Genomic DNA, 24,085 nt, shown 5'->3' on the forward strand with positions numbered 1-24,085 from the left:
GTCTCTCTCATGAATAAATAAGTAAAATCTTTAAAAAAAAAAAAAAAGGTACATCTGGTTTGAAATCTCTTTTAAATATTTTATATTTAATATAGAACAGCATTGGGAAGCAAAGGCTGTGATACTTGGCAAGCATGGATTAGGATTGCAGCTTTGTTAGCATGCAGCTGTGTAGCTCTGTTGGCCTCAACTTTCTTATCTGTAAAATGAACAAGACAATGACAACAAGACAACAATGATAGCAAAATAATAACAGCACTATATTGTAATAACTCAGTGTGATAATAGGCATACAACTAGTTGGAAAAGCTCACATGGAATAATTCTGCTGTTATTAGTTAAATCAATCAACTATGCTGTGGTAACTCGCAGTCTGCAGGGTGCTCTAAAACTCTTCACATGTATCTCATGAGATGATATTGGCTATGGTTATCCTTTCCAGTTTAATCTGTTCAACAAATATATTTCAAGCTGATTTTGGTAAATTTTAAATAATGAGATGAGCTGGGGCACCTGGGTAGCTCAGTCAAGGAAGTGACTGCCTTCAGCTCAGGTCCTGATTTCAGGGTCTTGGGATCGAGTCCTACATCAGCTCCCTGCTAGGGTGGAGTCTGCTTCAGCCTTTCCCTTTGCCCCTCCCCCTGCTCATGCTCACACTGTCTCTCTATGTCTTTAAAATAATAATGAAATGAGCTTTATGAATTTTTCTTTAAATGAATTTCTCTTTAAAAAAGAGGTTCTATATCTCTTAAACTTCATTCTTAGAAGAATTATGTGTCTCATTAGGAAAAGGAAGCACTCATGGAAAAGCTGCAGAAAGATTCACAAGTAGTGGAGAAAGTCCAGGTGCTTGTTAAACAGGATGAAGAAATTATGGCTGAAGAAGTAAGAATTGTAGACGATTATGCTCAGGTAAAAACTAAAATATAATCAATACCAATTATTTGGAGATTTGCAAAATTATCTCCTACTTCTTCATGTGAGAATTATTCATTAATATCATTTCCTGTGCAATGTTCAGCATAGTTGATAAAAATGTGGGTTTTTTGATAGTTGGATAGTTTCTTTGAACTTTATAACTCATCACCAATAATGTCATGAGTATTTTTAATGTTGCTATTGATTGGTTTAAGCAAAACTGGCATTTCAAGGTTTCTTGGGCAATTAATGATTTTTAGATGGTATATGAATTGAAAGCATTCATTAACTAGTTTTCCACCAATATCTTCCTTATAGAGTTGTTTTCTGATATTTAGATTTTCATTAATGTCAATATCTCTTGCAAACTCAGCCAGAACATTGACATTTTCCAGTGTGATTGTATGATGCATTCTTCTTTGTGAATTGGATTATTAAACAGACAAGAGCCAGATCTGAAATGTATTTTTTTCCTCTTAATAAATTATTGCTTTTGGTGTGATCTGAAAATTTTCATCACATTTGCTTCTCTATCAAAATAATCTCTATTGATTTTAACATTTAATCACTTCTGTGTTCACTAAGTTTTGTCTTAATTATTTATTTGTAAAGAAAATTTTAAAATTACAAAATAGAGTACCTTTCACACACATCTATGTAAGGAACCTCTAATTTCTCACTTATTTCATTGAGATACTCCAAAACATCTTTTTAAATGCAGTAGCTATTACCCGAAAACTGAGGAATTCTGATGGCTTGTTTTTGCATAACTCCCACTGAGAAAAACAGAAGCTCTCTGCTAAGTTTAGAGTAGTGTGTACTACATTATCACCTGTGTTCCATTTTGGGTAGGTATCATTGAGAATGTGACCCTGCACTTCCAATCATACACATCTGATGAACTGACTTTCCACAAATCAGATTCTGGGTTCATATACCACAAACCTTGTTTCTTCTCCCACTGCCCACGTAGGTGCTCGGCCTGTGGAATAAATTTATGTTACAATGTGACTCCTAGCTGAGCCCTTAACATCACATGCCCAGGAAAGCTGAACAGGGGACAACTGAAGAACTTCTCCAAGTCCTTCCTAATTTAGATAGCTTCTAATAACTTCACTATATAGAGTAGTGACTATGTCCAACTCAGCTTCTCAGCCAGACCCCAAACATGTCCACAGCTGCTCCGCTGACACCTGACCCAAGGGAAAGCCGGTTGCAGTTACAGTGTCTGACTTTTAGAGCCAGTGAAGACACACAGCCCTGTGAACCCTGACAGAGCTCCTTCCAGGCACAGGAGAAGGCCAGAGCCGGTGAGGGCCTCTGAATCTCAGGCTTCCTTAGCTGGGCAACCCACCTTTCCCAGGACCACCCTGAGTCTGATGGAGAAGAGTTCTCACACACACAGCTCCTCATCACCCGCACTCAGGACTGCAGCACACATTCCTAGTTGTGTACACAGCATGCATCGTAGAAAGGGCCAAGGGGGATCCCTGGGTGGCGCAGCGGTTTGGCGCCTGCCTTTGGCCCAGGGCGCGATCCTGGAGATCCGGGATCGAATCCCACATCAGGCTCCCGGTGCATGGAGCCTGCTTCTCTCTCTGCCTCTCTCTCTCGCTCTCTCTCTGTGACTATCATAAATGAATAAAAAATAAAAAATAAAAAAAAAAAAAAAGAAAGGGCCAAATCTATTTTCCAGGTTCAAGATAGAAGAATTTACAGCATGCAACTATATGCATTCATACATGTTTGGGGGCCTCTAACTTTGTTGCAGGAAACTGCCCATGAAATAAAAAGTGTGCTGCCAGCTCTCAACAAGGCGATCGTGGCTCTGAGCGCCCTGGATAAAGCCGATGTCGCTGAGCTGAGGTAATTCACCTCATTTGTTTGGAACTGGAAAAGCCCAAAATAAAGCACAAATGCCTAGTAAATGTTACTAAGTCTGTATTCATATGTTTTTAGAACAAGTCATTTTTACCCATCTTGGTTACTTTAAACTAGTTATTATGTGTGTCACATAGTGTATGTCATCCATGTTATGGCTCCATCACCCGCAGGGCACATCAATATTTTTTGCAGCCGTGAGAAAAGCCACTGCTGACTAAACTACATGCTGTGCTACTGATGACAAACTTTATCCCAGTCTCAGAGACCTAAAACCCACGTCCTAGGATTGGCCCAACAGTGCATATCCAGGATGAGAGACGGAGCCATGGTGACTCTAGCAGCACCTGACCTACAGGTCCAAAAGTAGGACAGTGTCTGTGGTGCTGCTGTGGGCTACAGAGGGCCGGGTCCGTGGCACCACAGTGACGTGCGTCCAGGGCCACAGTGGCCACCAGGTGCCCCTGGGGAACCACTGCCCGGGCCCTGGGCCCCCTGGCCGCCCTCCTGGGGTAGGAACTTCCAAGAAGAAATGAGATACTCCAAGGTCCAGAGCCTGATCCCAATATTTGTAGTTTGAATCTCTTGGTGAGATGCTCTCCATAGGGGTCTGTGGCCCAACAGACAAGAAGACTTTGCTGTCACCTGCAGGATGTGTTACATTTTCCATTATTTATTGGAAGTGATATTTCAATTAAAGATGCAGAAGTAGGCAAATCTACCATGATATTTGTAACATTATTAACTCTGGGAACAAGAAGAGACGATGACAAACAAGCTGTCTTTAACCAGCAGGACTTTCCCGGGAAAGCAGCGCATACCACAGTGCCCAAGCTCCTCCCTGCAGTTGAAAGTCAGACAAGGAGAAGCAGACCAAAATCTTGACTTCTTTCTCCTGTGTGACCTCATTCACAGGAATGCATTCCCCCGTGCTCAGGCAGCAGGGATGCTAAGTGTGTGCTGTGCACTAGGCCCCAGTCTGGGCACTGAACTTAGAGCCTCTACCAGTTAGTGAAGGCCCTTCTGACCAGGCAGCATGGAAGTAGAGAACTAAGCCAGATTTGCAAGTGAACCAGGAAGGTGTCTAAAGGAAAGGTGTTCTAAGCAGGAGAAATGGAAAGCATGACAGTCTGAAGCCAGAAATGCACTTCATGGGTTTGAGGAACTTCAAATGCCAGGGTGCCTGCAGCCTTTGAGCATGAGAGGGTGGCCTGAGTCCATGTGAGAGAAGTAGCAGTGTCTAAGCCACCCCCAACATCACCCTCCCTGGAACCTCAGGACTTGTTTCCAGAAGTTCCGTCCTCTTAGCTTTTCTCTGGGAGATATTCCTAGGAGAGAAGCCAGAGCAAATGCCTATGAGCCTGATTTCTAAGAGCAGCATGTTATGCTGGGTAAGCGCTCTGGCTCTGGTGCCTCAACTTCCCTTTTATGCAACAGGGATGACAGGTTATTAGAGGACTGGTTGAGTTAAAACATGTAAAGTGCTTACATTAGATTCTAGCATGAGGCAGGTGCTCGTTATTTTTATGCTAAGAGGTTTCTAGGACCGAACAGGCCCACTCCCATTCCCTAGCTAGAAATCCCTAACCTTTCCTTGCATACGTTATGGGGGTTTCTTGTTGTGCAGCTTGTTTGTTAAGATTCCCCCTTGTGATATTGCTGATTCCAATGCCACATCTTATGATGTGCAGCAGAGACATCCAGCAGGTACCCAGGGCAGCCCACTCTCTTTCCTAGCTGCATTAGCCACTAGAAGAAGGGGGAAGGTGGTAGAAAATATAGATTAGAGCAAACCAATAAAAGTCTAAGAGGACTCCTGTGTAGTAACGAGGCTTTTAAAGCAGATTTCCAATGTAGGTTGGTCTTGCTTTGAATCAGGTATTTGTTTCTTAAAAGTGATAGGTAGGTGGGATGATAGTCAATTGAATCTATTTTCCCTTTAATTTACATTAAAATTTTATATATAATGTATTTTTATCTCAATTTTACTATATTTCCATTATGTTTGTTTAAAAAGTGTCAAATATAGGCAAAATTGAGGAAAATCCTGTTTTTGGACCTCTCTTTTCTCCCCTGTGGACCTTGTCACTCTTTCCCTAGTTCCTGTTACAACCTTTCTCCTTATTTCAAAAACAAAACAAAACAAAAAAACCCACACTGATAATCTCAGAAAAGCCGTCTGATAAATTAGTTCTAAATAAACCATTAATTATTTAAATATATAGTCCTGAAAAATATCTGCATTTTCGAAGTAGACTGTAAAAGAAAACCAAGATTAACCTAAATGAGTGAATCTCTAGTGGTGAAATTTAAGGCAGGAGGACCTTCTTGGTAACCCTTGTAGCTAGTGTTGTATGCATATAGTTGGCTTTGTTGCCTGCCTTCTGTTGGGAAGTCTGTATGGTTTCATTTGGGGGAGACTCATTGCTGTGGATGGACCTGTGCCTTTAGTTCCCAAGTCCCAAATGCTACTGCATAATAATCACCACCCTCCTGGCATCTCACTGAAACTTACTTCTTGTGACTGTTCTTCTGACCCCTGGCTCTCCAGAATGTCACCTTCTTGTGCTCCTGCAGTGGCAAGTCAGCTGATGAGGATGCAAATAAGAAGTGGCTTCCAGCATTCCAATAACCACACTAACAATCTAAGAGACCAGCCCCCACCAATCCTCTTTCCCACACTCTGTTGTATCAGTGATTTTATGGCAGGAATTTCAGATGAGGATGGAGAAAAGTCAGAGGATATGTTTAAGGGGAGTGGCTTAGTTGTCTCTGTCAAGTAGTCATTAGGACATCAGTGCTGGGACGAAACAGGAGGGATCCTGCTATAAAGGACTCTGCAGTGAGTACTTTTCTAATGAAAAGAATTAACCTCTAACTTAGATGTTCTACATATTTAAGTCTTACGCATGTCATCTTCCCAAAGTAGAGATACCCATATGTAAAACATACCCAAATGTTTGCATATAGCCCAAACTGAAATAGCTAAGTAGTTAACCTTATGAAAAAGCCTGTTAAAAATCTGCGTATTTTGTCTTCTAAGATAGTTTACAGGATGCATTCAATTTCAGTTGTGAAGCTGACCAGGTTTCCACCACCTATTGCAGAGTGTATACACGGCCTCCCTTTCTCGTGCTGATAGTCATGAATGCGGTCTGCATTCTTCTGCAGAAGAAACCTAACTGGACGTCAGCAAAATTGCTTCTTTCGGAAACTGGTTTCCTGAAAAGACTGATTAACCTTGACAAGGACAGCATACCGGAGAAGGTACAGAGTTGATCCCTAATTAATGCATAACTGATGCCTCCCATACTCATAGTCTACAGGAGTCCAACATTGGAATTGTGCATTAGAATGGAAAGTCTTTGATGCAGGTTAGAAGATGAGGGAGCAAGCTCCATAACCATATGTAACAGGTTTGCTGGGAATGCTGAGGAAAAGCAGTGTGTCTCCCAAATCAGGGAATGCTATGTCTCAGAATCTCTTTAATGAGAGAAGAGACCAACAGAGGGAGAAAGTCTCTCTGGAGGGACTGCATTACACTAAGAAACCACAAGGTTTGAATAAAAGTGTCTGGAATTTTTTAAAGTTCAGATATAATTGACATATAACATTATATTAACTTCGGGTGTATGGTATAATGAATCAATATTCATATATATTGTGATCATCCCACAGTAAGCCTAGTTATCATCTAACACCACACATTGTTGCCAATATTTTTTCTTATAATGATAACTTTTAAGATCCTACTCCATAATAACCTTCAAATGCACAATATGATATTTTTAACTCTAGTCATCATGCCATACATTCTACCCCCAGGACTTATTTATCTTACAGCTGAAAGTTTGCACCTCTTGGCCCCCTTCACCATCCCTAAGTCCCCTACCTCTGACAGCCACCAATCTGTTGTCTGTATTTGAGTTCAGTTTTTGTTTTAGATTCCACATGTAAGTGATAAAATCCTTCTCTGTCTAACTTAGTTCACTTAGCATAACACATGCAAGGCTCATCTATGTTGTCACAACTGGAAGGATTTCCTTCTCTTTTTTTTAAAGATTTATTTTTATTTATTTATGATAGAGAGAGAGAGAGAGAGAGAGAGAGAGGCAGAGACAGGCAGAGGGAGAAGCAGGCTCCATGCAGGGATCTTTGGAAAAATGTCTATTCAGATCCTCTGCCCATTTTTTAATCAGATTGGGTTTGGGGTTATTTTATTTTTTTTGTTTTTGCTTTCTCTTGTTTGAGGTGTGGTTTTGGGGGGAGTCTGTAGGAGTTCTTTATATATGTTGGGTATTAACCCCTTACCACATATGTGGTTTGCAAATATTTTCTCCCAGTCTATGAGTTACCTTTTTGCTGATGGTTTCCGTTACAGGGCAGAAACTTTTCAGTTTGATGTAGTTATATATATATATATATTTTTTTTTTGTTAGCTTTCTTTTTTATGTCAAATCCAAAGTCATTACCAAAATCAATGTCAGTGAGTTCACCATCTATGTTTTCTTCTAGGAGTTTTATGGCTTCAGGTCTACATCCACATCTTTAATCCATTTTGAGTTATTTCTGTGTATGATGTGAGATAGGGGTCCAGCTTCATTCTTTTGCATGTGGCTGTCAAGTTTTCCCAGCACCGTTTGTTGTAGAGATTATCCTTTCCAACTATTGTATATTCTTACTTATTTTTATTTTTATTTTTGGAGGGAGTAGGGAAAGGGCAGAGGAAGAGAGAGATCTTAAGCAGACTCCATGCCCAGCACAGAACCTAATCCAGGGCTTGATCTTATGACTCTGAGATCGGACCTGAGCCAAATGAACAGTTAGATGCTTAACTGACTGAGCCATCCTGGCATTCCTCCCCATTATATATGGTTGGATCCTTTGTTATAAATTGATCAACTTTATGTGTGGACTCATTTCTGGACACTCAGTTCTGTTCCATCAATCTATGTGTCTGTTATATGCCAGTACCATACTCTTTTGATTACTATAGCTCTATAATACAGTTTGAAATCAGGAAACATGTTGCCTCTAGCCTTGTTCTCCTTTTTCAAGATTATTGGGTTATTTGAGCTGTTTTGTGGTTCCATACAAATTTTAGGATTGTTTGTTCTATTTCTGTGAAAACTGCTATTGGAATTTTGATAGGGATTGCATTCAATCTATAGATAGCCTTGAGCATTATAGACATTTTAACAATCTTCTTCCAATCTATGAGCATAAAATATCTTTTCACTTATTGTGTTTTCTTCCATTTCTTTCATCAGTGTCTTACAGTTTTTGGTGTACTGAAAAGTATTTCACCTCCTTGGTTAAGTTTATTTCTAGGTATTTTATTCTTTTTGATGCAACTGTAAGTGGGATTATTTTCATAATTTCTGTTTCTGATGGTGCATTGTTGGTGTATAGAAATGCAATTGATTTTTGTATATTGATTTTGTATCTTGCAACTGTACTGAATTCATTTTTTCTAAGTCTTTAGAGTATTCCACATATAATATCATGTCATCTGCAAATAGTGACAGTTTTTCTTTTCTAATTTGAATGCCTTTCATCTTTTTCTTGCCTAATTGCTCTGGCTAGGACTTTGGATACTGTGTTGAATAAAAGTGGTGAGAGTAAGCGTCCTTCTCCTGTTCCTGACCTTAGAAGAATAGCTTTCAGAATTTCACTGTTAAGTATGATGTTAACTGTGGGCTTGGCTTGTCATGTACAGTCTTTATTATATTGAGGTATATTCCAGCTATACTCAGCTTGTTGAGTATTTTTATCATAACTGGATATCGAAATAGTCATCTATTGAGATGATAATGTGATTTTTATCCTTAATTTTGTTAATGTAGTATATCACATTGACTGATCAATTGATACTGAACCATCCTTGACCCCTTGGAATAAATCCCACATCATGGCTTATGATTTTTTTGAAGTACTATTAAATTCAGTTTGCTAATATTTTGTTGAGGATTTTGCATCATTGTTCATCAGGGATATTGACCTGTAATTTTCTTTTTTTGTGATGTCCTCGTCTGATTTTGGTAACAAGGTGATGCTGTTACCTTGTCATTATAAAATGACTTTGGATGTGTCCCCTCTTCTGTTTTTTGGAAAAGTTTGAGAAGGATTGGTACTAATTCTTTTTAATATATTTGATAGAATTCGCCACTGAGGGACACCTTGGTGGCTCAGCAGTTGAGCGTCCGCCTTTGGCTAGGGTGTGATCCCGGAGTTCCAGGATCGAATCCTGCATCGGGCTCCCTGCGTGGAGCCTGCTTCTCCCTCTGCCTGTGCCTCTGCCTCTCTCTGTGTATCTCTCATGATTAATAAAGAAAATCTTTAAGAATGTATATATGTTAAAAAAAAAAAAAGAATTTGTCACTGAAGCCAGCTAGTTCTAGACTTTTGTTTGTTGGGAGGTTTTTCATCACTGGTTCAATCTCTTTACCAATAATTAGTCTGTCCAGATTTTCTAGTTCATGATTCAGTCTTGGTAAGTTGCATGTTTCTAGGAATTTATCCATTTCTTTTAACTCATCCTATTTGTTTGTGTATAATTGTTCATAGCAGTCTCTTCTAATCTGTTTGTACCTCTGGGGTATATTGTAGTATCTCTTTTGTTTCTATTTTTATTTATTTGAGCCCTCTCTTTTTTTCTTGGTGAATTAACTACAGGTTTTTCAGTTCTGTCTTTTTTTAAAAACCAACTCCTCAATTCATTGATCTTTTCCATTGTGTTTTAGTCTCTATTTCATTATTTCTGCTCTCATTTTTTTTTAAGATTTTATTTATCCATGAGAGACACAAAGAGAGAGGCAGAGACATAGTCAAAGGGAGAAGCAGGCTTCCTGCAGGGAGCCTGATATAGGACTCAAGCCCAGGACCTGATCATGACCTGAGCCAAAGGCAAATCCTCAACAACTGAGCCACCCAGGTGCCCCTGACTTGTTCTTTTTTTGCTAGTTTTGTTTGGTATGTGAAACTAGAACACCAACCCTCATGTCAAAGCTATGAGATAAGCACATGGGCCTCTTTCCCTGGATGATTGGGAACCTTTCAGTCACCCGCCTGTGCACTGGGCCCTAGGGGATAAGCCTGCATGAGCTCTTTCAGGACTGTTCCTCAGTTCACTGTGGCCTCGGGAGTCTTGTGGATGCAAGCCCTGTTGGCTTTCAAAACCAGATGTTTTGGGGATCTTCTCTCAGGTGCAGGTCTAAAAAGGTAAGGTGCCAGGTGTGGGGGTTCAAACTTTTCAGAGAGAAGCTTGGGGCTGTGAGTTCCCTCCCAGTTGTGGGTCACCATGCCAGGAGTGGGTGTACAGCAAGATTATGTCTCTGCTTCTGCTACCCATTTCAAGGGTGTTTCTTCTCATTGCCCAATGTGTAGGAGTATTCAGGTAGCTTCTTGGTTCCTTTTAAAGATAGTTGTTCTTATGTAGTTGTAGATTTGGAGAAGGGAAGTTTCGGATCCTCCTACATCACCATCTTGAACTGGATCCCAAAGATTTATTTTAATTTGTGTAACAAATGTTCATATAACAACATATGCCAGACATTGTTCTGAGCACTTTGAAAATATTAATTCATGTTGGAGGAGATGGGGGACAGATGAGAGCAGAGAAAAAATAGAAGAAAATCAAGTAGTGTAGACACCTAGTGAAGGGTTTTGCTGGAGCAGATTTAATTCAGAAGAATATAGATTTACTGTAGCACTTCAAGAACCATGAGAGTGGGCCAGAGTGCTGAGTAAGTGTTGGGGCTCAGTGCCCAATGTAGTGGGAGGCCATGCTGGACAAAGGAGTCCTGTAGGAAGAGGAGAAAAGTATGGCAGGGTAGGCGGAAGGTTCCGAGGGCCTGGACAGAGGCACAGTAGAGAGCAGTAACTAGCCCAGACACCACCCATGTGGCCACAAGCCAAGTAATGCTTCTGGCAGCAGAAGCTGGAAAAGGCAAGGAACAGAATCTCCACCAGGCCCCCAGAGTGAGTACTGTCCCACCTGGACCTTGATTTCAGATTTCTGGTTTCCAGCACGGCCAGAGCATAAGTTATGGTCTTTGGTCACCCAGGCTGTGCTGATTTGTCACAGTACTCACAGGAAACTCGGAGATTTGGGCCACAGGCAGTGGTTGCTATGGTAACAAATACCCAGAAATGTGAAAGTGGTTTTAGAACTGGGTAATTCCAGTGTAGAGGCTAGAGGAATATCCGAACAGGAGTATTAGGCAGGAGCTGAGCTGAGATGTTAGGCAGGTAGATTTGTAGATGCACACAGCGCCCTGTCCTTGATTCATTCACAACTATCTATGGAGTGTTTTCCTTCTAAGGGACATCATGAGACACGACGATAGCTTACAAGACCAACTCGTTCCTCGATGTTATGAAGTTGACATTATAAGAGGGAAGCCAGACACGAAACAGCTAAAAACAAAATTAATTAATTACTTACAGTGATAATCTATGTTATCAGGAAATACAGGATCATATATGAACAAGGTGCATTCTTTAGCAGAATGTTAGTGCTGACATCCATATTACTCATGGATTAATGTAACAACTACTCACTCTCTGAAGCATTCTTAGTAAAAATGATTCCTTGTGGTTTTGTTTAAATAGAACTTTCAAGCTAAAATAATAGCTCATCTAAAGAAGTTATTAAAAGCATAACAGTATTTTAAGCAATAATGAAAACAGCAATAATAAATTGATAATGGATCACCTGCCATCTAAATTATTTAGCAAAATGGTTCTGACCTACCAGGCAAGAGAAGAAAAGGAATCTCAGGTCTCAGAAGGATTTTATTTTGATTATGGCTCCGCAAAATAGAGGAGAAATAGTATGTAAGCAACTGGAAAAAAGGCATGTGACACAAGTCAACTATAGTGTCCTCAGCGTGCTCAGGCCTCACTGCCACCACTGACAACCCAGACCCTTCACTGGGGCCTGGAAACTGTGCCCTGCAGATTGTGTATTTAGGACAACTTCAGGTCAACAACATTGCTTTTTCTTTAATACACGAATTGTATTATCTCTAGGTTTTCATGAAGCTGAAAAAAATTTTAATCTTACCTGATTTCAACCCAAACAAGATTGCTCTCGTGTCTGTTGCCTGCTGCTCTATGTGCCAGTGGGTTATAGCTTTGAATAACTACCACGAAGTGCAGAAGGTATGTTCTTTCCTCCTCAGTACCTAAAACAACCTGGAAGGGACACCTCAGAGTCCCAGAAATAATGTTCCCTTAACAATGCTCAAATGAACTTCTGTGAAAGGATACCTAGTGCAACTTGAATCAAAGATATTATGCTAACAGATACAAATTTTATTTTTAAATTGTTTTTATTATATTTTATAAATAATTACTTTTTAAATAAATATATTTATTATATTTATTTTTTATTATTTTATTTATGGCAACTATGCTATTGTTTTATTTGGTTTTCATATATTTCACCATATTAAACTTCTTTATATCCCTTTTGTACACATAATTTCTAGGAAAGCCGATCATAAGAATTGACACTTATAAATGTCTTTCAAACATAAGCAACATTTTTAACTTGACATTTTTTAACACTTAAATGTTGTGACATTCTTTTTTAAGGTGGTGGGCCCTAAGCAAATGCGAGTAGCTGAAGCTCAGAATGTCCTCAAAATTGCACGGCAAAGGCTGGCCGAGAAACAAAGAGGTTTGCAGCTGGTAAGACATTTGTTTGCTTGTTAAACTTACAACACCTTTATGAACTAGTCAGAAACACCAAGAAACACCATCATATTTACCTCAGTAGAGTTTTATCAGTTTAGAATAAAATGAGGATAATAAAGGTAATGAAGATATTAATTGTGATTAAGTAAATAATACCAGTACTATATGTAAGGGTACCTTCCATATAGTAAAACACTCAATAATGATAATTATTACTGTATCAGTAATATATTAACTAACCATTTCACCAGATTTCTCCCAGGAGAGCTTTGTGACTTCTGTCTACCAAAGACCCACCCATTATCAAACTGTGATCTTAAAAAACTGTCCTTAACCTGTTTATATCAATGACTCTTTTGTTTTGTAAAGACAAGGTTATTTCTTAAACTTCTGGGTTTTAAGTTAAAACTTCTGTTTACCTGTATGGTCTTTCTCCCTAAGCTCTCCATTTCAACGTAGTTACCAACATTTTAAGATCTGGGGATTTCATTTAAAATTTGAATTTCTGCCTTCATTTGAAAATTCAGAAGATCTGGCAGCCTTGGGTTGGCACTCTCACTTGTCTGTAATAAGCCCCCAACTCACTTCAAGCATTTGTGTCACCTGCCTGGCCCCATAGGCATTTCTTGCAAACTCAGCTATCTAAAAAGTATCAGACATTTTTTAAGAAAATTAATAAATTTTTACTGAATATATTTTGTGCTGATATGTCATTTTATCGCTAATACTTTGTTGCAGCCTATCATGTACCTATATAGTTATATTTAGAGATGTGTTAATAATAGCTAACATTTATTGTGTATACTATGTTCCAAGTACCACACTGAGGCTTTATACAGACTTTCGCATTTAATCCTCAGGTCAGCTTTCAGAAGGAGATGTTTACAAGGAAGAAAGCTTAAGTGAAAGATTTATAAATTTGTCCAACACCGTGACCCTCTGAGTGGTGCCCATGCTCTAACCCAGGCATGTCTAACTCTAAAGCCCATGCACTTACCTACTCCACTATAAAATACTTCTCTCCAGGAATGATTAATCTAGTAACTGGTGTGGCACAGACACCAACCAGTCACAGAGCAGTGTCAGGTCCTGGAGCCTACAGTGAAAACAGAATGGGGATAGAGGGCCGGGGTGGGCAGTGGCAGGGCTGGGAGTGCTCTCCAGGGCATAGCACAGGACCACTTAGCAACCACTACAGAAATAGTCTGTATAGTCTATGCTCATGGTTAGGAAGAATGAATATTGTAAAATGTCTATACTGTTTTTTCTGACGCATTCTAACAGGTGTGAGGTGATAACTCTTTGTGGTTTTGTTTAATTTGCATTTCTTTGATGATCAGTGATGTTCAGTATCTTCTCACGTCTGTTGCCCATCTATATGTCTTCTTTGGAAAAATGTCTCTTTAGTTCCTCTGCTCATTTTTAAAAATATTTATTTATTTTGAGAGAGAGAAATAGAGAACAAGTGGGGGAGGGGCAGGGGCAGAGGGAGAGAGAGAATCAATCCCAAGCAGGCTCCTCACCAAGCAGAGCCTGATGTGGGGCTCGGTCCCGTGACCCTAAGATCATGACCTGAACCTAAATCAAGAGTCAGAGTTGAGATGCTTAACTGACTGAGCCACCCAGGTGTACTCCATCTTCTGCTTATTTTTTAATTGGATAGTTTGGGTTTTGTTACTGAATTGTAAAAGATCTTTATATATTTTGGATATTAGCATCTTATCCAACCGTTTTACAAAACTATTCTTTTTTCTAGGTTTTTCCTTTCATTTTGTTAATTGTTTATTTTGATCTGCAGAAAATTTGAAGTTTGATATAGTCCCAGTTGTTGATTTTTGCTTTTATTATTTGTGCTTTTGGTACTCTATCCAAAAAAAAAAAATCATCACCAAGACCAATGTCGAGCAGCTTCTTCCCTACATTTTCTTCTAGGAGTTTTATGGTATCAGTTTGATGGTATTTTGATTTATTCTGAGTTAATTTTGTGAGTGGTGTAAGATAGGACTCCACTTTCATTGTTCTGCATGTTATCTTGGCACCATTTGGTGGGAGAGATTGTCCTTCCCCATTGGATTGTTCTTGGCTCCCTTGTTGAATATTAGTTGACCATGTATGCCAGGATTTACTACGGGGCTCTCTATTCTGTCCCACTAGTCTCTGTGTCTATTTTATGCCAGTACCACATACTGTTTTCATTATTGTTCGGAAATGCTACTGATTTCTGAATATTGATCTTACATCCTGCAATTTTACTGACATTGTTGATTAGTTCTAACAGTTATTTGGTTGAATTTTGGGGATTTTCTATATACAAAAGCATGTCATCTGCAAATAGTTAACACTTTTACTTACTCCTTTCTGATTTGGGTATTGTTTATTTCTTTATCTTGCCTGATTGCTCTAATCAGGACTTCTAATACTATATTGAGTAATAATGTTGAGGGTGGGCATCCTTATCTTGTTCCTGATCTTAAAGGAAAAACTCTCAGTTTTTCACCATGGAATATTATGTTAGCTATGGGTTTGTTGTAGTAACTGCCCTTTATTATTTTAAGGTTTGTTCTTCCTTTACCCAGTCTGTTGATGGTTTTTATCATGAACTGATATTGTATTCTGTCAAATGCTTTTTCTGCATTTATTGTGATGATCGTGTGACTTTTATCATTCATTCTATTAATGTGATATAATACATTTACTGATTTGCATATTTTGAACCATCCTTGCATCTCAGGGATAAATCCTATGTGGTCATGGTGTGCAGTTCTTTTAATGTGTTCTTTAATGCACTTTGCTCTATTTTGTTGAGAATTTTTGCATCTTTATTCATCAAGGGTATTAGTCTGTAGTTTTATTTTTCAGGTCAGTTATTTCATTTTTCTGTGATTTGGAATAAATAATTTTGTTTCTTTATTTTCCTTAACTCTCTGTGTTGGCTTCTGTGCATTTGACAAAACAGCCATATCTCCCTATCCTGTCAGAATGGTCTTGTGTAGGACATAAACCTCCTCAGCCCAGCCTGAGCTCCTGGTGTCTCTCACACCATTGCCCAAGCAGCTTTGTTTTTTCTTAGAGATTCCCAGTATTCAGAGTGTCCCAAAGGGAAGCATCTCCGTCAGTACCTAGATGCAGGCTCTTTGGACACCTGTGTAAATAGCTCTCTTCAGGGACAGATTGGGAGATGAGTGTTTCTGTCCAAGCCCTCGACACTGAGCCAGTTGAGAATTATTTCTTTGTTTGTTGTAATTCTGGCGACCCACAAACACAAGGTTTCTGGCCACCAGAGCTGGGTGCTCAGGTACTGTATCCTCTGGGCCACAACCACCAGTGCAGGAGGATCACAGTCAGCCCCTAAATGTGTACTAAACTGGAAGCCTGACCCTTAGACCACAGCCTCTTTCAGATAGGCCTCCTTAAAGCAAAGACTGAGAGATACACATTTCTATCTATTCCCTCCATGCTAAGCCCTGGAGGGATAGCCAGTTAGAAAGTATTTGTTCTAGTTCAGTAGGTCTTATGGATGCAAGCCCTCTTGGCTTTCAGAGCTAACTGTTTTGGGGGCCCATCCCTTAGGTGGAAGTCTTAAAGGTTGAGACATGAGATGTTGGGTTCAAAATCTTCACCTGCAAGGGAAGCTAGAGTTGTGAGTTCTCCTGTTTGTGTCATTGTGCCAGGGGTGTAGGTTGTGGTAGGAGTGTCCCAGCCTTTACTGTGTGGATTTGAATACTTTTCATTCACCCGGTGTGTAGGAGTTGCTCAGTTAGTTTCTGAATTTCTTTCATGGGGACTAGCTCTGTGTGTAGTTGTAGGTTTGGTGTGTCCACAGGAGCAGATGGGTTCAGATGCCTCCTGTGTCACCATCTTGGACTGGAACTCCCTTTCACTTATTCCTTGATGCCTGGTACTTTCAATTTTAGTATTTACTCAGTTCATTCATGATTTTTGGTATATTTTTTGTATTTCATTCATTCACCCAACAAAACTTTATAATATTGTCCTTTTTTTTTTTTTACTATTATCAAGTGGTAGGGCAGAAAAAAATAAACTCTAAATTTCAGTCAAAACCTAACTTAAAAGTAGTCTGCATTCCCTTCCAGCTTGCAAACTTGGCCTTCACCAGACATTTCAAATATTTTAATTCATTGAACTCAAGTATATTTAAATGTTTATAAAATATTAATAGATACACTTAGCATTTTAAAAGTGAGCGCAATAGTTAACGCCACTGGTTTTAAGCCCTTCGTTGAGATTTTCTCCTCAGTTATGTACTGTCTCCTATTTTAAAAATAGATCTTTTGTTCACTTGGGCCCTAATATAAAAAATATTTCCAAAAAATATAGGGAACGTTAGGGGAAATAAATAATGCCAGAAGCTATGATATTACATGGGGATTCATTAAAAATGTTATCTTGGAGAGCATAGTGCCTGTCTTGTAACATCATCAGGAAAATGCAGATCAAAACCACAATAATACCTCACACCTGTCAGAATGGCCACAATCAAAAACAAGAAACAAATGTTGGGGAGGATGTGGAGAAAAAAGAACCCCTGTGCACTGTTGGTGAGAATGCAAACTGGTGCAGCCATTATGGAAAATAGTATGGAGGGTCCTTAATTAACCCCTATGTTTATAGCAGCATTATTTACAATAGCCAAGATATGGAAGCAGCCCATGTGCCCACTGATTGATAAATGGATAAAGAAGATGTGGTATATGTATAGACAATGGAATACTACTCAGCCATTAAAAAGAATGAAATCTTGCCATTTGCAATGACATGGATAGAGCTAGAGAGTATAATGAATGAAATCAAAGAAAGACCAATACCATATGATCTCACTAATATGGAATTTAAGAAACAAAACAAAGAAAGAAAAGCCCAAAAAACAGACTCTTAATTCTAGAAAACACAATGATCACCAGAGGGAAGGTGGGTGGGTGGGTGGGAAATAGGGAATTAGGGAATGGGGTTTAAGGAGTGTGCCTGTCCTGATGAGCATTGTGCAATGTATGGAATTATAGAATCACTATATTGTACACTTGAAACCAATATAACACTGTATATTAACTATAATTGAACTAGAAGAAAATAAATAAAATGACAGCACAAAGCAGAAAAAAAAAAGAAAAAGGAATTTTACATGTTTAGTTGAGTCAGTAAAGCCCGTACACTTAAATATTTATACAGTTCACTATGTCACAAGTAGCAAGAACGTTTTCTCAGAATAATCAAATCAAAAGGAATGAGCAAACAAAACAGCATTTTATATTAGAGTAAAAAGAACTGAGTAATCATTATGGGTGAACCAGTAATAAATCTTTAGAGTAATCATGCCACAGGTAGTAATGTGTGTGTGTGTGTGTGTGTGTGTATTTAGATATTTTCACTAGAATAACATATTTAGGAGGATAAATTATAAATTAGAAACTGTATTCAATAAGCACAATTTGGTATATATGATTCCATGAACATACTGTGTTCAAGTTTCCATGTTAAACACTGTCTTCAAAGATTTTGAGAAGACATGAACATCTTTCAAAAATATAAATATAAAATATAAGGATAATAAGTCCACAACCCAAGAGATAATATCAGGCAATTTATGATTAGTACTCAAACAATGGTTATAAACAAGTACATCAGTGTGGATTTGAGAGGACAGAGGCTTTGTGGCATCTAGAATGTGATAAGGATTTTAAAGAATGCCTTGGATGTAGATCCAAGGGATCCTTTCAAGGAACGATTTCAGGTATAAGGGAAGGATGGCAGTCAAATCCCAGAGGCAAGAACATTTAAGGTGTGTGTAGGAAATATGGAAGAAAGCAGTCTGGCAACAGTGTAATGTTATTGGAAAGGAGTTGACATTGGGGAGTGAGGTTGGGGTCAGATCGGGGAGGCTTTTATTGACAAGGCCAAAACTTTGGGCCATATCCATGGGCAATCATTTTTATAGAAATTCACCAAATGCTTTTGAGCAAAGGCGTTATCAAGATAAGCACTAATTTAAGAATATCATTTTGTCAGCTATTCATGATGGTATCTTTTCCACTGACAGCCCAGGCATAGGTTAGAGCTGCTTCATCCTACCAGCCTTCCTTCAAAAAACCTACCCATTCCTCCAGGCTGGTCAGTGTATCTGGGATGATAAAGTTCAGTCATTTTCTTGGAGAAGGAAACTGGATATAACATTTTCTGTGTGAAAAATAAATCAGAAAATGATGATTCTTCAAGTGCTGAGCTTATAAGAAAACCCATTGAGGAAAGTGACCTTTTAAAGGCAAACTTGACTTTCATGGAATCATTTATTTAATAACTATGTTTCTATTGTTAACATAATCCATCTCTCCAGGAAGATTTTCCAGGATGTGGAAATGAAGTAACCACATACTATATTCATATAAGTGATAGTTAAACTCTTGAGGCAAAATGAGTGTAATACTGTGTCTCGATAATGAATTGTCTTTCAGATTGAAGAGCATCTGCTGTTTTTGCAGGCAGCCTACAAAGATATAGTTGCTGAAAAACAACTCTTGGCAAACAGAAGAAAACTGGCCACCAAGCGCTTGCAGTGTGCATCTGTCTTACTGACTGCTCTGAAGGATGAGAAGGCATGATTCTCTTTCGTTTTATTTCTCTCCTTCAGTAATTTCTACTGAGCTTGACAAACCCCAAGATGTTATTTTCACCAAAGGTCATATCATGTGCCCCCTAAAACTATCTTATCATCCAGTTGCTTTTTATTGAGATCAGTAGACACTCCTGATAAAAATAAAGGAGTCCTGGTCAAGAAGTCTTAAAACAGAGGCAACAGACTACAAGGATCAGACAGGACTTTCTCTTGTTCCTCAGACATCAGTTCTCTTGTCTGATAAGATCCACAGGAAACCTGTCAATGAACATGTCATGGGGCTTTCCTTTGTCCAGCACAGGGACAGCCTGAGCCAAATGCATAAAACAGGGGTGGCTAAAAGGGATGAGATGTCATAATGGAGAACATTTTATTCTGTTCTGTCAATCCTCAGACCTCTTTCATCCCTTTTAAAAAAAATTCTGCTAATCTCTAAACTTCAGTCTCCTGGTCTTAAAATGAAGTCAATGGCCTTTACTTAATAGGATATTGAAAGTGTCAAATGAGACTTTCAAAGTAAAATGCCTGTTAGACATCTAAGGATTCAATAAATATAAGTCAATATTATATTGAACATCATTAATAATATAACGAATTGTTAACTTAAAAATTATCTTGCTTTATAAGACAAAGGACTTGACTATGGGTCCTAACAAATATGACACTGTTGACAAATCCAAGAATAGGACTCATGTTCCCCGTAGAAAATAGTTTGTTTTATGATTTATCCATTAATAATTTAAATGCAAACACAGCATGAGAACAGTAATAGTGATAGCAATGCTATATCCAAGTTGGAGACCACAAATATCTGAACTGTCTCATAATAGTATATTTTATGTCAAATAGCAAGAACTCATTTTTATTTTAACATTTAGACTCGATGGCAAGAAACAATCAATCAAATAGACAAGAAGTTGGAAGGAATTTTGGGCGACATACTTATTTCAGCAGCATGCATTGTCTACAGTGGAGTGTTAACAGCAGAATTTCGCCAGCTAATTGTGAACAAATGGGAGAGCCTTTGCACTAAAAACAACATTTCTTTGTCCCCTAACTTTTCCTTAATTGAAGTCATGGCACAGAAACATGAGGTAGTAACATATTTCTGTTATCCAGTTAAGTGGCTGTTGTTGATTTGAATTTTGGGCATAAGTGCATTTTTTTAAACTGGGATCTTTTCCCCAAATTGTTTGTTGTTGTTGTTTTAAGATTTTATTTATTTATTTATTTATTTATTTATTTATTTATTTATCAGAGAGAGCACAAGCAGGAGGAGCAGCAGGCAGAGGGAAAGGGAGAAGCAGACTCCCACCTGAGCAGGGAGCCCACCCAATTTGGGGCTCAATCCCAGGATTCTGAGTTCCTGACCTGAGACAAAGGCAGATGCTTAACTGATTGAACCACCCAAGTGCCCTCAAAAATTGTTTGACAGAGGAAACTACTGAAATTTTTTAAAAATTTTAAGTTATAGTTCTAATGCCTCAGTTAGCTACATCTATTGTTTCTCATTCTCGGGGCAAAAGTCACAGAAAATCCTCTTACTCATTGTAATTTTACTGCCTCGCCCTAATAAACATAGCCAATTTATCTCCCAGAAGTCCCTTTCATTAATAAAATTGGTGAGCTTGGGGCACATGGGTGGCTAGTTGGTTAAGTATCTGGTTACTGATTTTGGCTCAGATCATGATCTCAGGGTCATGGGATCAGCCCCTCTCTCCCTCTGCCTCTGCCCTTTCTTGCTCTCACTTACTCTTTCTCTCTAAAAATGAATAAATAAAATCTTTTAAAAAATAAAATTGGTGAACTTACTGAACCATAGGTAGCATTCTTAGAAGGAGCCAGAAAGGGACACCTGGGTAGCTCAGTGGTTGAGCGTCTGCTTTTGGCTCAGGTCATGATCCTGGGGTCCTGGGATCGAGTCCCACATCAGGCTCCCCACAGGGCACCTGCTTCTCCCTCTGCCTATGTCTCTGCCTCTCTCTCTGTGTCTCTCATGAATAAATAAATAAAATCAGAAAGAAAAGAAAAGAAAGAAAAGAAAAGAAAAGAAAAGAAAACCAAAAATACAGACCTTACATTTATCAATAAATATTTATTGTCTATCTATCTGTGTGGAGAGGATGAAAAAGAAATGCACCTTTTTTTAATTTATCCCCAAAGAGTAATTTTAGATAACTTTAACTAACCACCCAATTTACAAAATCTCAGAAGCAAATACTGGCTTCTTATTTTCATAATGCCAATAACCAACTTAAACCCAAATATATCAACAATTACATTAGATGCAAGTGATCCAAAGAAGTCCACTTAAAAGGCTGAGATTGTAAGACTGTATAAAAATATAAACTAAAGCCCAAAATAGAGACCGTAAGTTACTTAGAAGGACATTTCTAAATCATAAAGGTTGACAGTTAAAATAAAAGGTGGGGGGAGGAAATTTACCACAGATTACCAAAAAAGGACAGAGTAGACATTAAGGCAAAAAAAGATTACTAGAATTAAATAAGTTTATGTTGTGGTAAGAATTAGTTTAAGTCTCCAAAAACGTTTTATCAATTCTGAATTTGTTTGTGCCTAATAATAAGACTTGAAACAATACAAAGCCCACATTAAAAGAACTGCAGATAAAAATGGACAAATCTACAATCATAGAGAAAGATTTTAACATACTGCTTCCTGTAACTCATAAAAAAAGAACACAAAAATCAGTAGGAATAGAGGACATTTGAGCAATGTAATCAACAGACTTAGTGGGCAGGACCCTGTGGCCTACACCTGAGGCTTACACATTCTATGAAAGCACACGTAGAACACTACCCACCATATAATAAACCACCAAAAAGTTCCAACCAATATCAAAGGATTTAAATCACAGAGTATATTATCTGTCCAAAAGGCAATAGAGCCAGAACTCAATAATTAAAAGTTTCTTTGAAAATCCCCATATTTCTGGAAATTAGGATATACACTCCCAAACGAACTGAAAGACTCAGTATCCTGAAGTTGTAATCCTAGTCGTAATTCCAACAGGTGAGGGGAGCATGTATGTGTCTCTTACATGACAAACTGATTCCAAAAGTAATAAGAGGAGGCAAAGAGCCAACATGTCTAAGATGTTGTTGATGAATAGGTAGAAGGACTTGCAGCATCAAATATCAACATTTACTTTAAAGCTACACTAGTTAGGATGGTGGATTTATTTATCCATGTGTAACCAGTGCAGAACAAACAATACCACCAATGGAGAACAGAGATCCCAGACACAGACTCACACACATGTGGATGTCTGACTTACGACAAAGCTGGTACTGCAGTGCAGTGTGGAATTAGTAGTCTTTTCAATAAATAGTGCTGGGTGATTGAATGTCTACCAGCAAAAAAGAGAGAGAGAGAGAGAGAGAGAGAAGGAAGGAAGGAAGGAAGGAAGGAAGGAAGGAAGGAAGGAAGGAAGGAAGGAAGGAAGGAAGGAAAGAAGAAAGAGAAAGAAAGAAAAGAAAGAGAGAAAGAGAGAAAGAGGAAAGAAGAAAGAAAGAAAGAAAGAAAGAAAGAAAGAAAGAAAGAAAGAAAGAAAGAAAGAAAGAAAGAAAGAAATTTGATCATTACCACACACCACACATAAAAATTCAATTGCAATTGAATGGTGGCCCTAACCATGGAAGGCAAATTAGTAAGGCATAATTTAAGAGAAAATGTTCATGACCCTAAGAAAATATTACTTTAAGCAGAACTAACCATAAAGGAAAACATTAATTGAATAACATTGAAATTTAGACATTCTGTTCATCAAAAATCACCACTCAGAGGCTATGAAAAGAAGTCAATGAATAGAAGAGGATATTTGCAGTAAAAAGGTCTACTACCAATCAGTAAGCAAAAGACATAAAAGCCAGTAAATAAATGGGTAAGAACTTTAAACAGGAAGCTCACAAAATCACCAATAAACATTTGAAAGCTGCTTAACCTCATCATTCATTAGGGAAATAAAAGTTAAATCTAAAATGAGAGATCACAACACTCTAAGTGCCCTCAGCAGTAGAATGTATAAATAAATCTAGGTATGTTCATAAATACTCTACAGCAATGGGAATGAATAAAGACAGCTATAAACAACACAGATGATGTTGGACAGAAAAGGGAATATACTTTAAGATTTCCTTTATCTAAAGTTCCAAAATTAGTGAAGTGAAATTATAGCATTTAGGAATACATACTTTGGTAAAACACTAAAGAGAAGCATGGAAGTCAGGAGAACAGAAACTCTTGGGTGGGTAATGTGTTTCTCTCACCATGCTGACCTTCACTCTAGGCACCTATATTCGGGTACAAACAGGGCTACTCCTGGGTTTCAGGATTCTTCATCCCTTTTCCTGTTTCCTTTTGTGTAGACTTCTAGAGCATGCAGTTCTTCACAGGCTTAAGTGAAAAACTTTTTCTTTCCTTTAAAAACTGAGAAGTATCCTTGGCTTCTCCTGAGGATGCCCTGCTGCCTAGGACGTCCCCTGTGTCCTGTTCCTTCTCAAAACTCCATAGGCCTTCTTGGCTTTTTCCTCCCAACCTGCTGATACTGCCATGAAGTCAGAGCCACAGGCAGAGACTATGTGAGGATGAGAAGTTTATCAGTCCTGGAGTCAGCATCTGAGTCAAACCCTCGGTCTGCCTCTTCCTCTGACAGTCTGACCACAGGCAGACCCCAATTCCTCCTCCCAAACAATTAGGGTTGTTGTCACAATTTAACCAGATAATGTATGTATGTGCTTGGCAGGTGGTGGGTGTGCAACAGAGTAGCTGTGATTACATCTACATAATTCTGTGTTATTGCATGTTTCATGTATGCATTAGAGTCCAGGATCCTTGGGAACAGGTACCCTGTCCTATATTTATCTGTTTCCCAGAGCATTTTTGTTGTGATGGGCGTTCATCCTCCCTGATGAACAGAAAAGTGTGTTTTAGTGA

General features: G+C 38.5%; 1 protein-coding gene and 1 long non-coding RNA gene across 18 annotated transcripts in view; one reads left to right on the forward strand and one right to left on the reverse strand.

Moving 5' to 3' along the window:
- Positions 1 to 24,085, forward strand: part of DNAH14 (dynein axonemal heavy chain 14) — a 334,169-nt gene that overhangs the window by 254,276 nt on the left and 55,808 nt on the right. For 15 of the 17 annotated variants that reach the window (XR_012032771.1, XM_072830144.1, XM_072830141.1 and 12 more), the window contains 7 exons: positions 787 to 912; positions 2,690 to 2,784; positions 5,871 to 6,066; positions 11,833 to 11,964; positions 12,400 to 12,495; positions 18,969 to 19,109; positions 20,008 to 20,223. Coding sequence is in view for 16 of the 17 variants with exons in the window: in XM_072830144.1 (XP_072686245.1) it covers positions 787 to 912; positions 2,690 to 2,784; positions 5,871 to 6,066; positions 11,833 to 11,964; positions 12,400 to 12,495; positions 18,969 to 19,109; positions 20,008 to 20,223 (1,002 nt within the window). In the remaining variant the exon portion in view is untranslated. The remainder of the gene's footprint in view (positions 1 to 786; positions 913 to 2,689; positions 2,785 to 5,870; positions 6,067 to 11,832; positions 11,965 to 12,399; positions 12,496 to 18,968; positions 19,110 to 20,007; positions 20,224 to 24,085) is intronic. The other 2 variants (XM_072830145.1, XM_072830146.1) reach the window with 2 other exon arrangements.
- LOC140635455 (uncharacterized) lies at positions 100 to 23,798 on the reverse strand. Its single transcript, XR_012032774.1, has 4 exons — positions 23,344 to 23,798; positions 18,612 to 18,693; positions 5,315 to 5,370; positions 100 to 199 (listed from the first exon to the last, which is right to left on the reverse strand). It is a non-coding gene; the product is annotated as an uncharacterized lncRNA (long non-coding RNA).

The sequence above is a fragment of the Canis lupus genome, chromosome 6, assembly GCF_048164855.1.
Source record: "Canis lupus baileyi chromosome 6, mCanLup2.hap1, whole genome shotgun sequence".
Classification (NCBI taxonomy): Eukaryota; Metazoa; Chordata; class Mammalia; order Carnivora; family Canidae; genus Canis; species Canis lupus.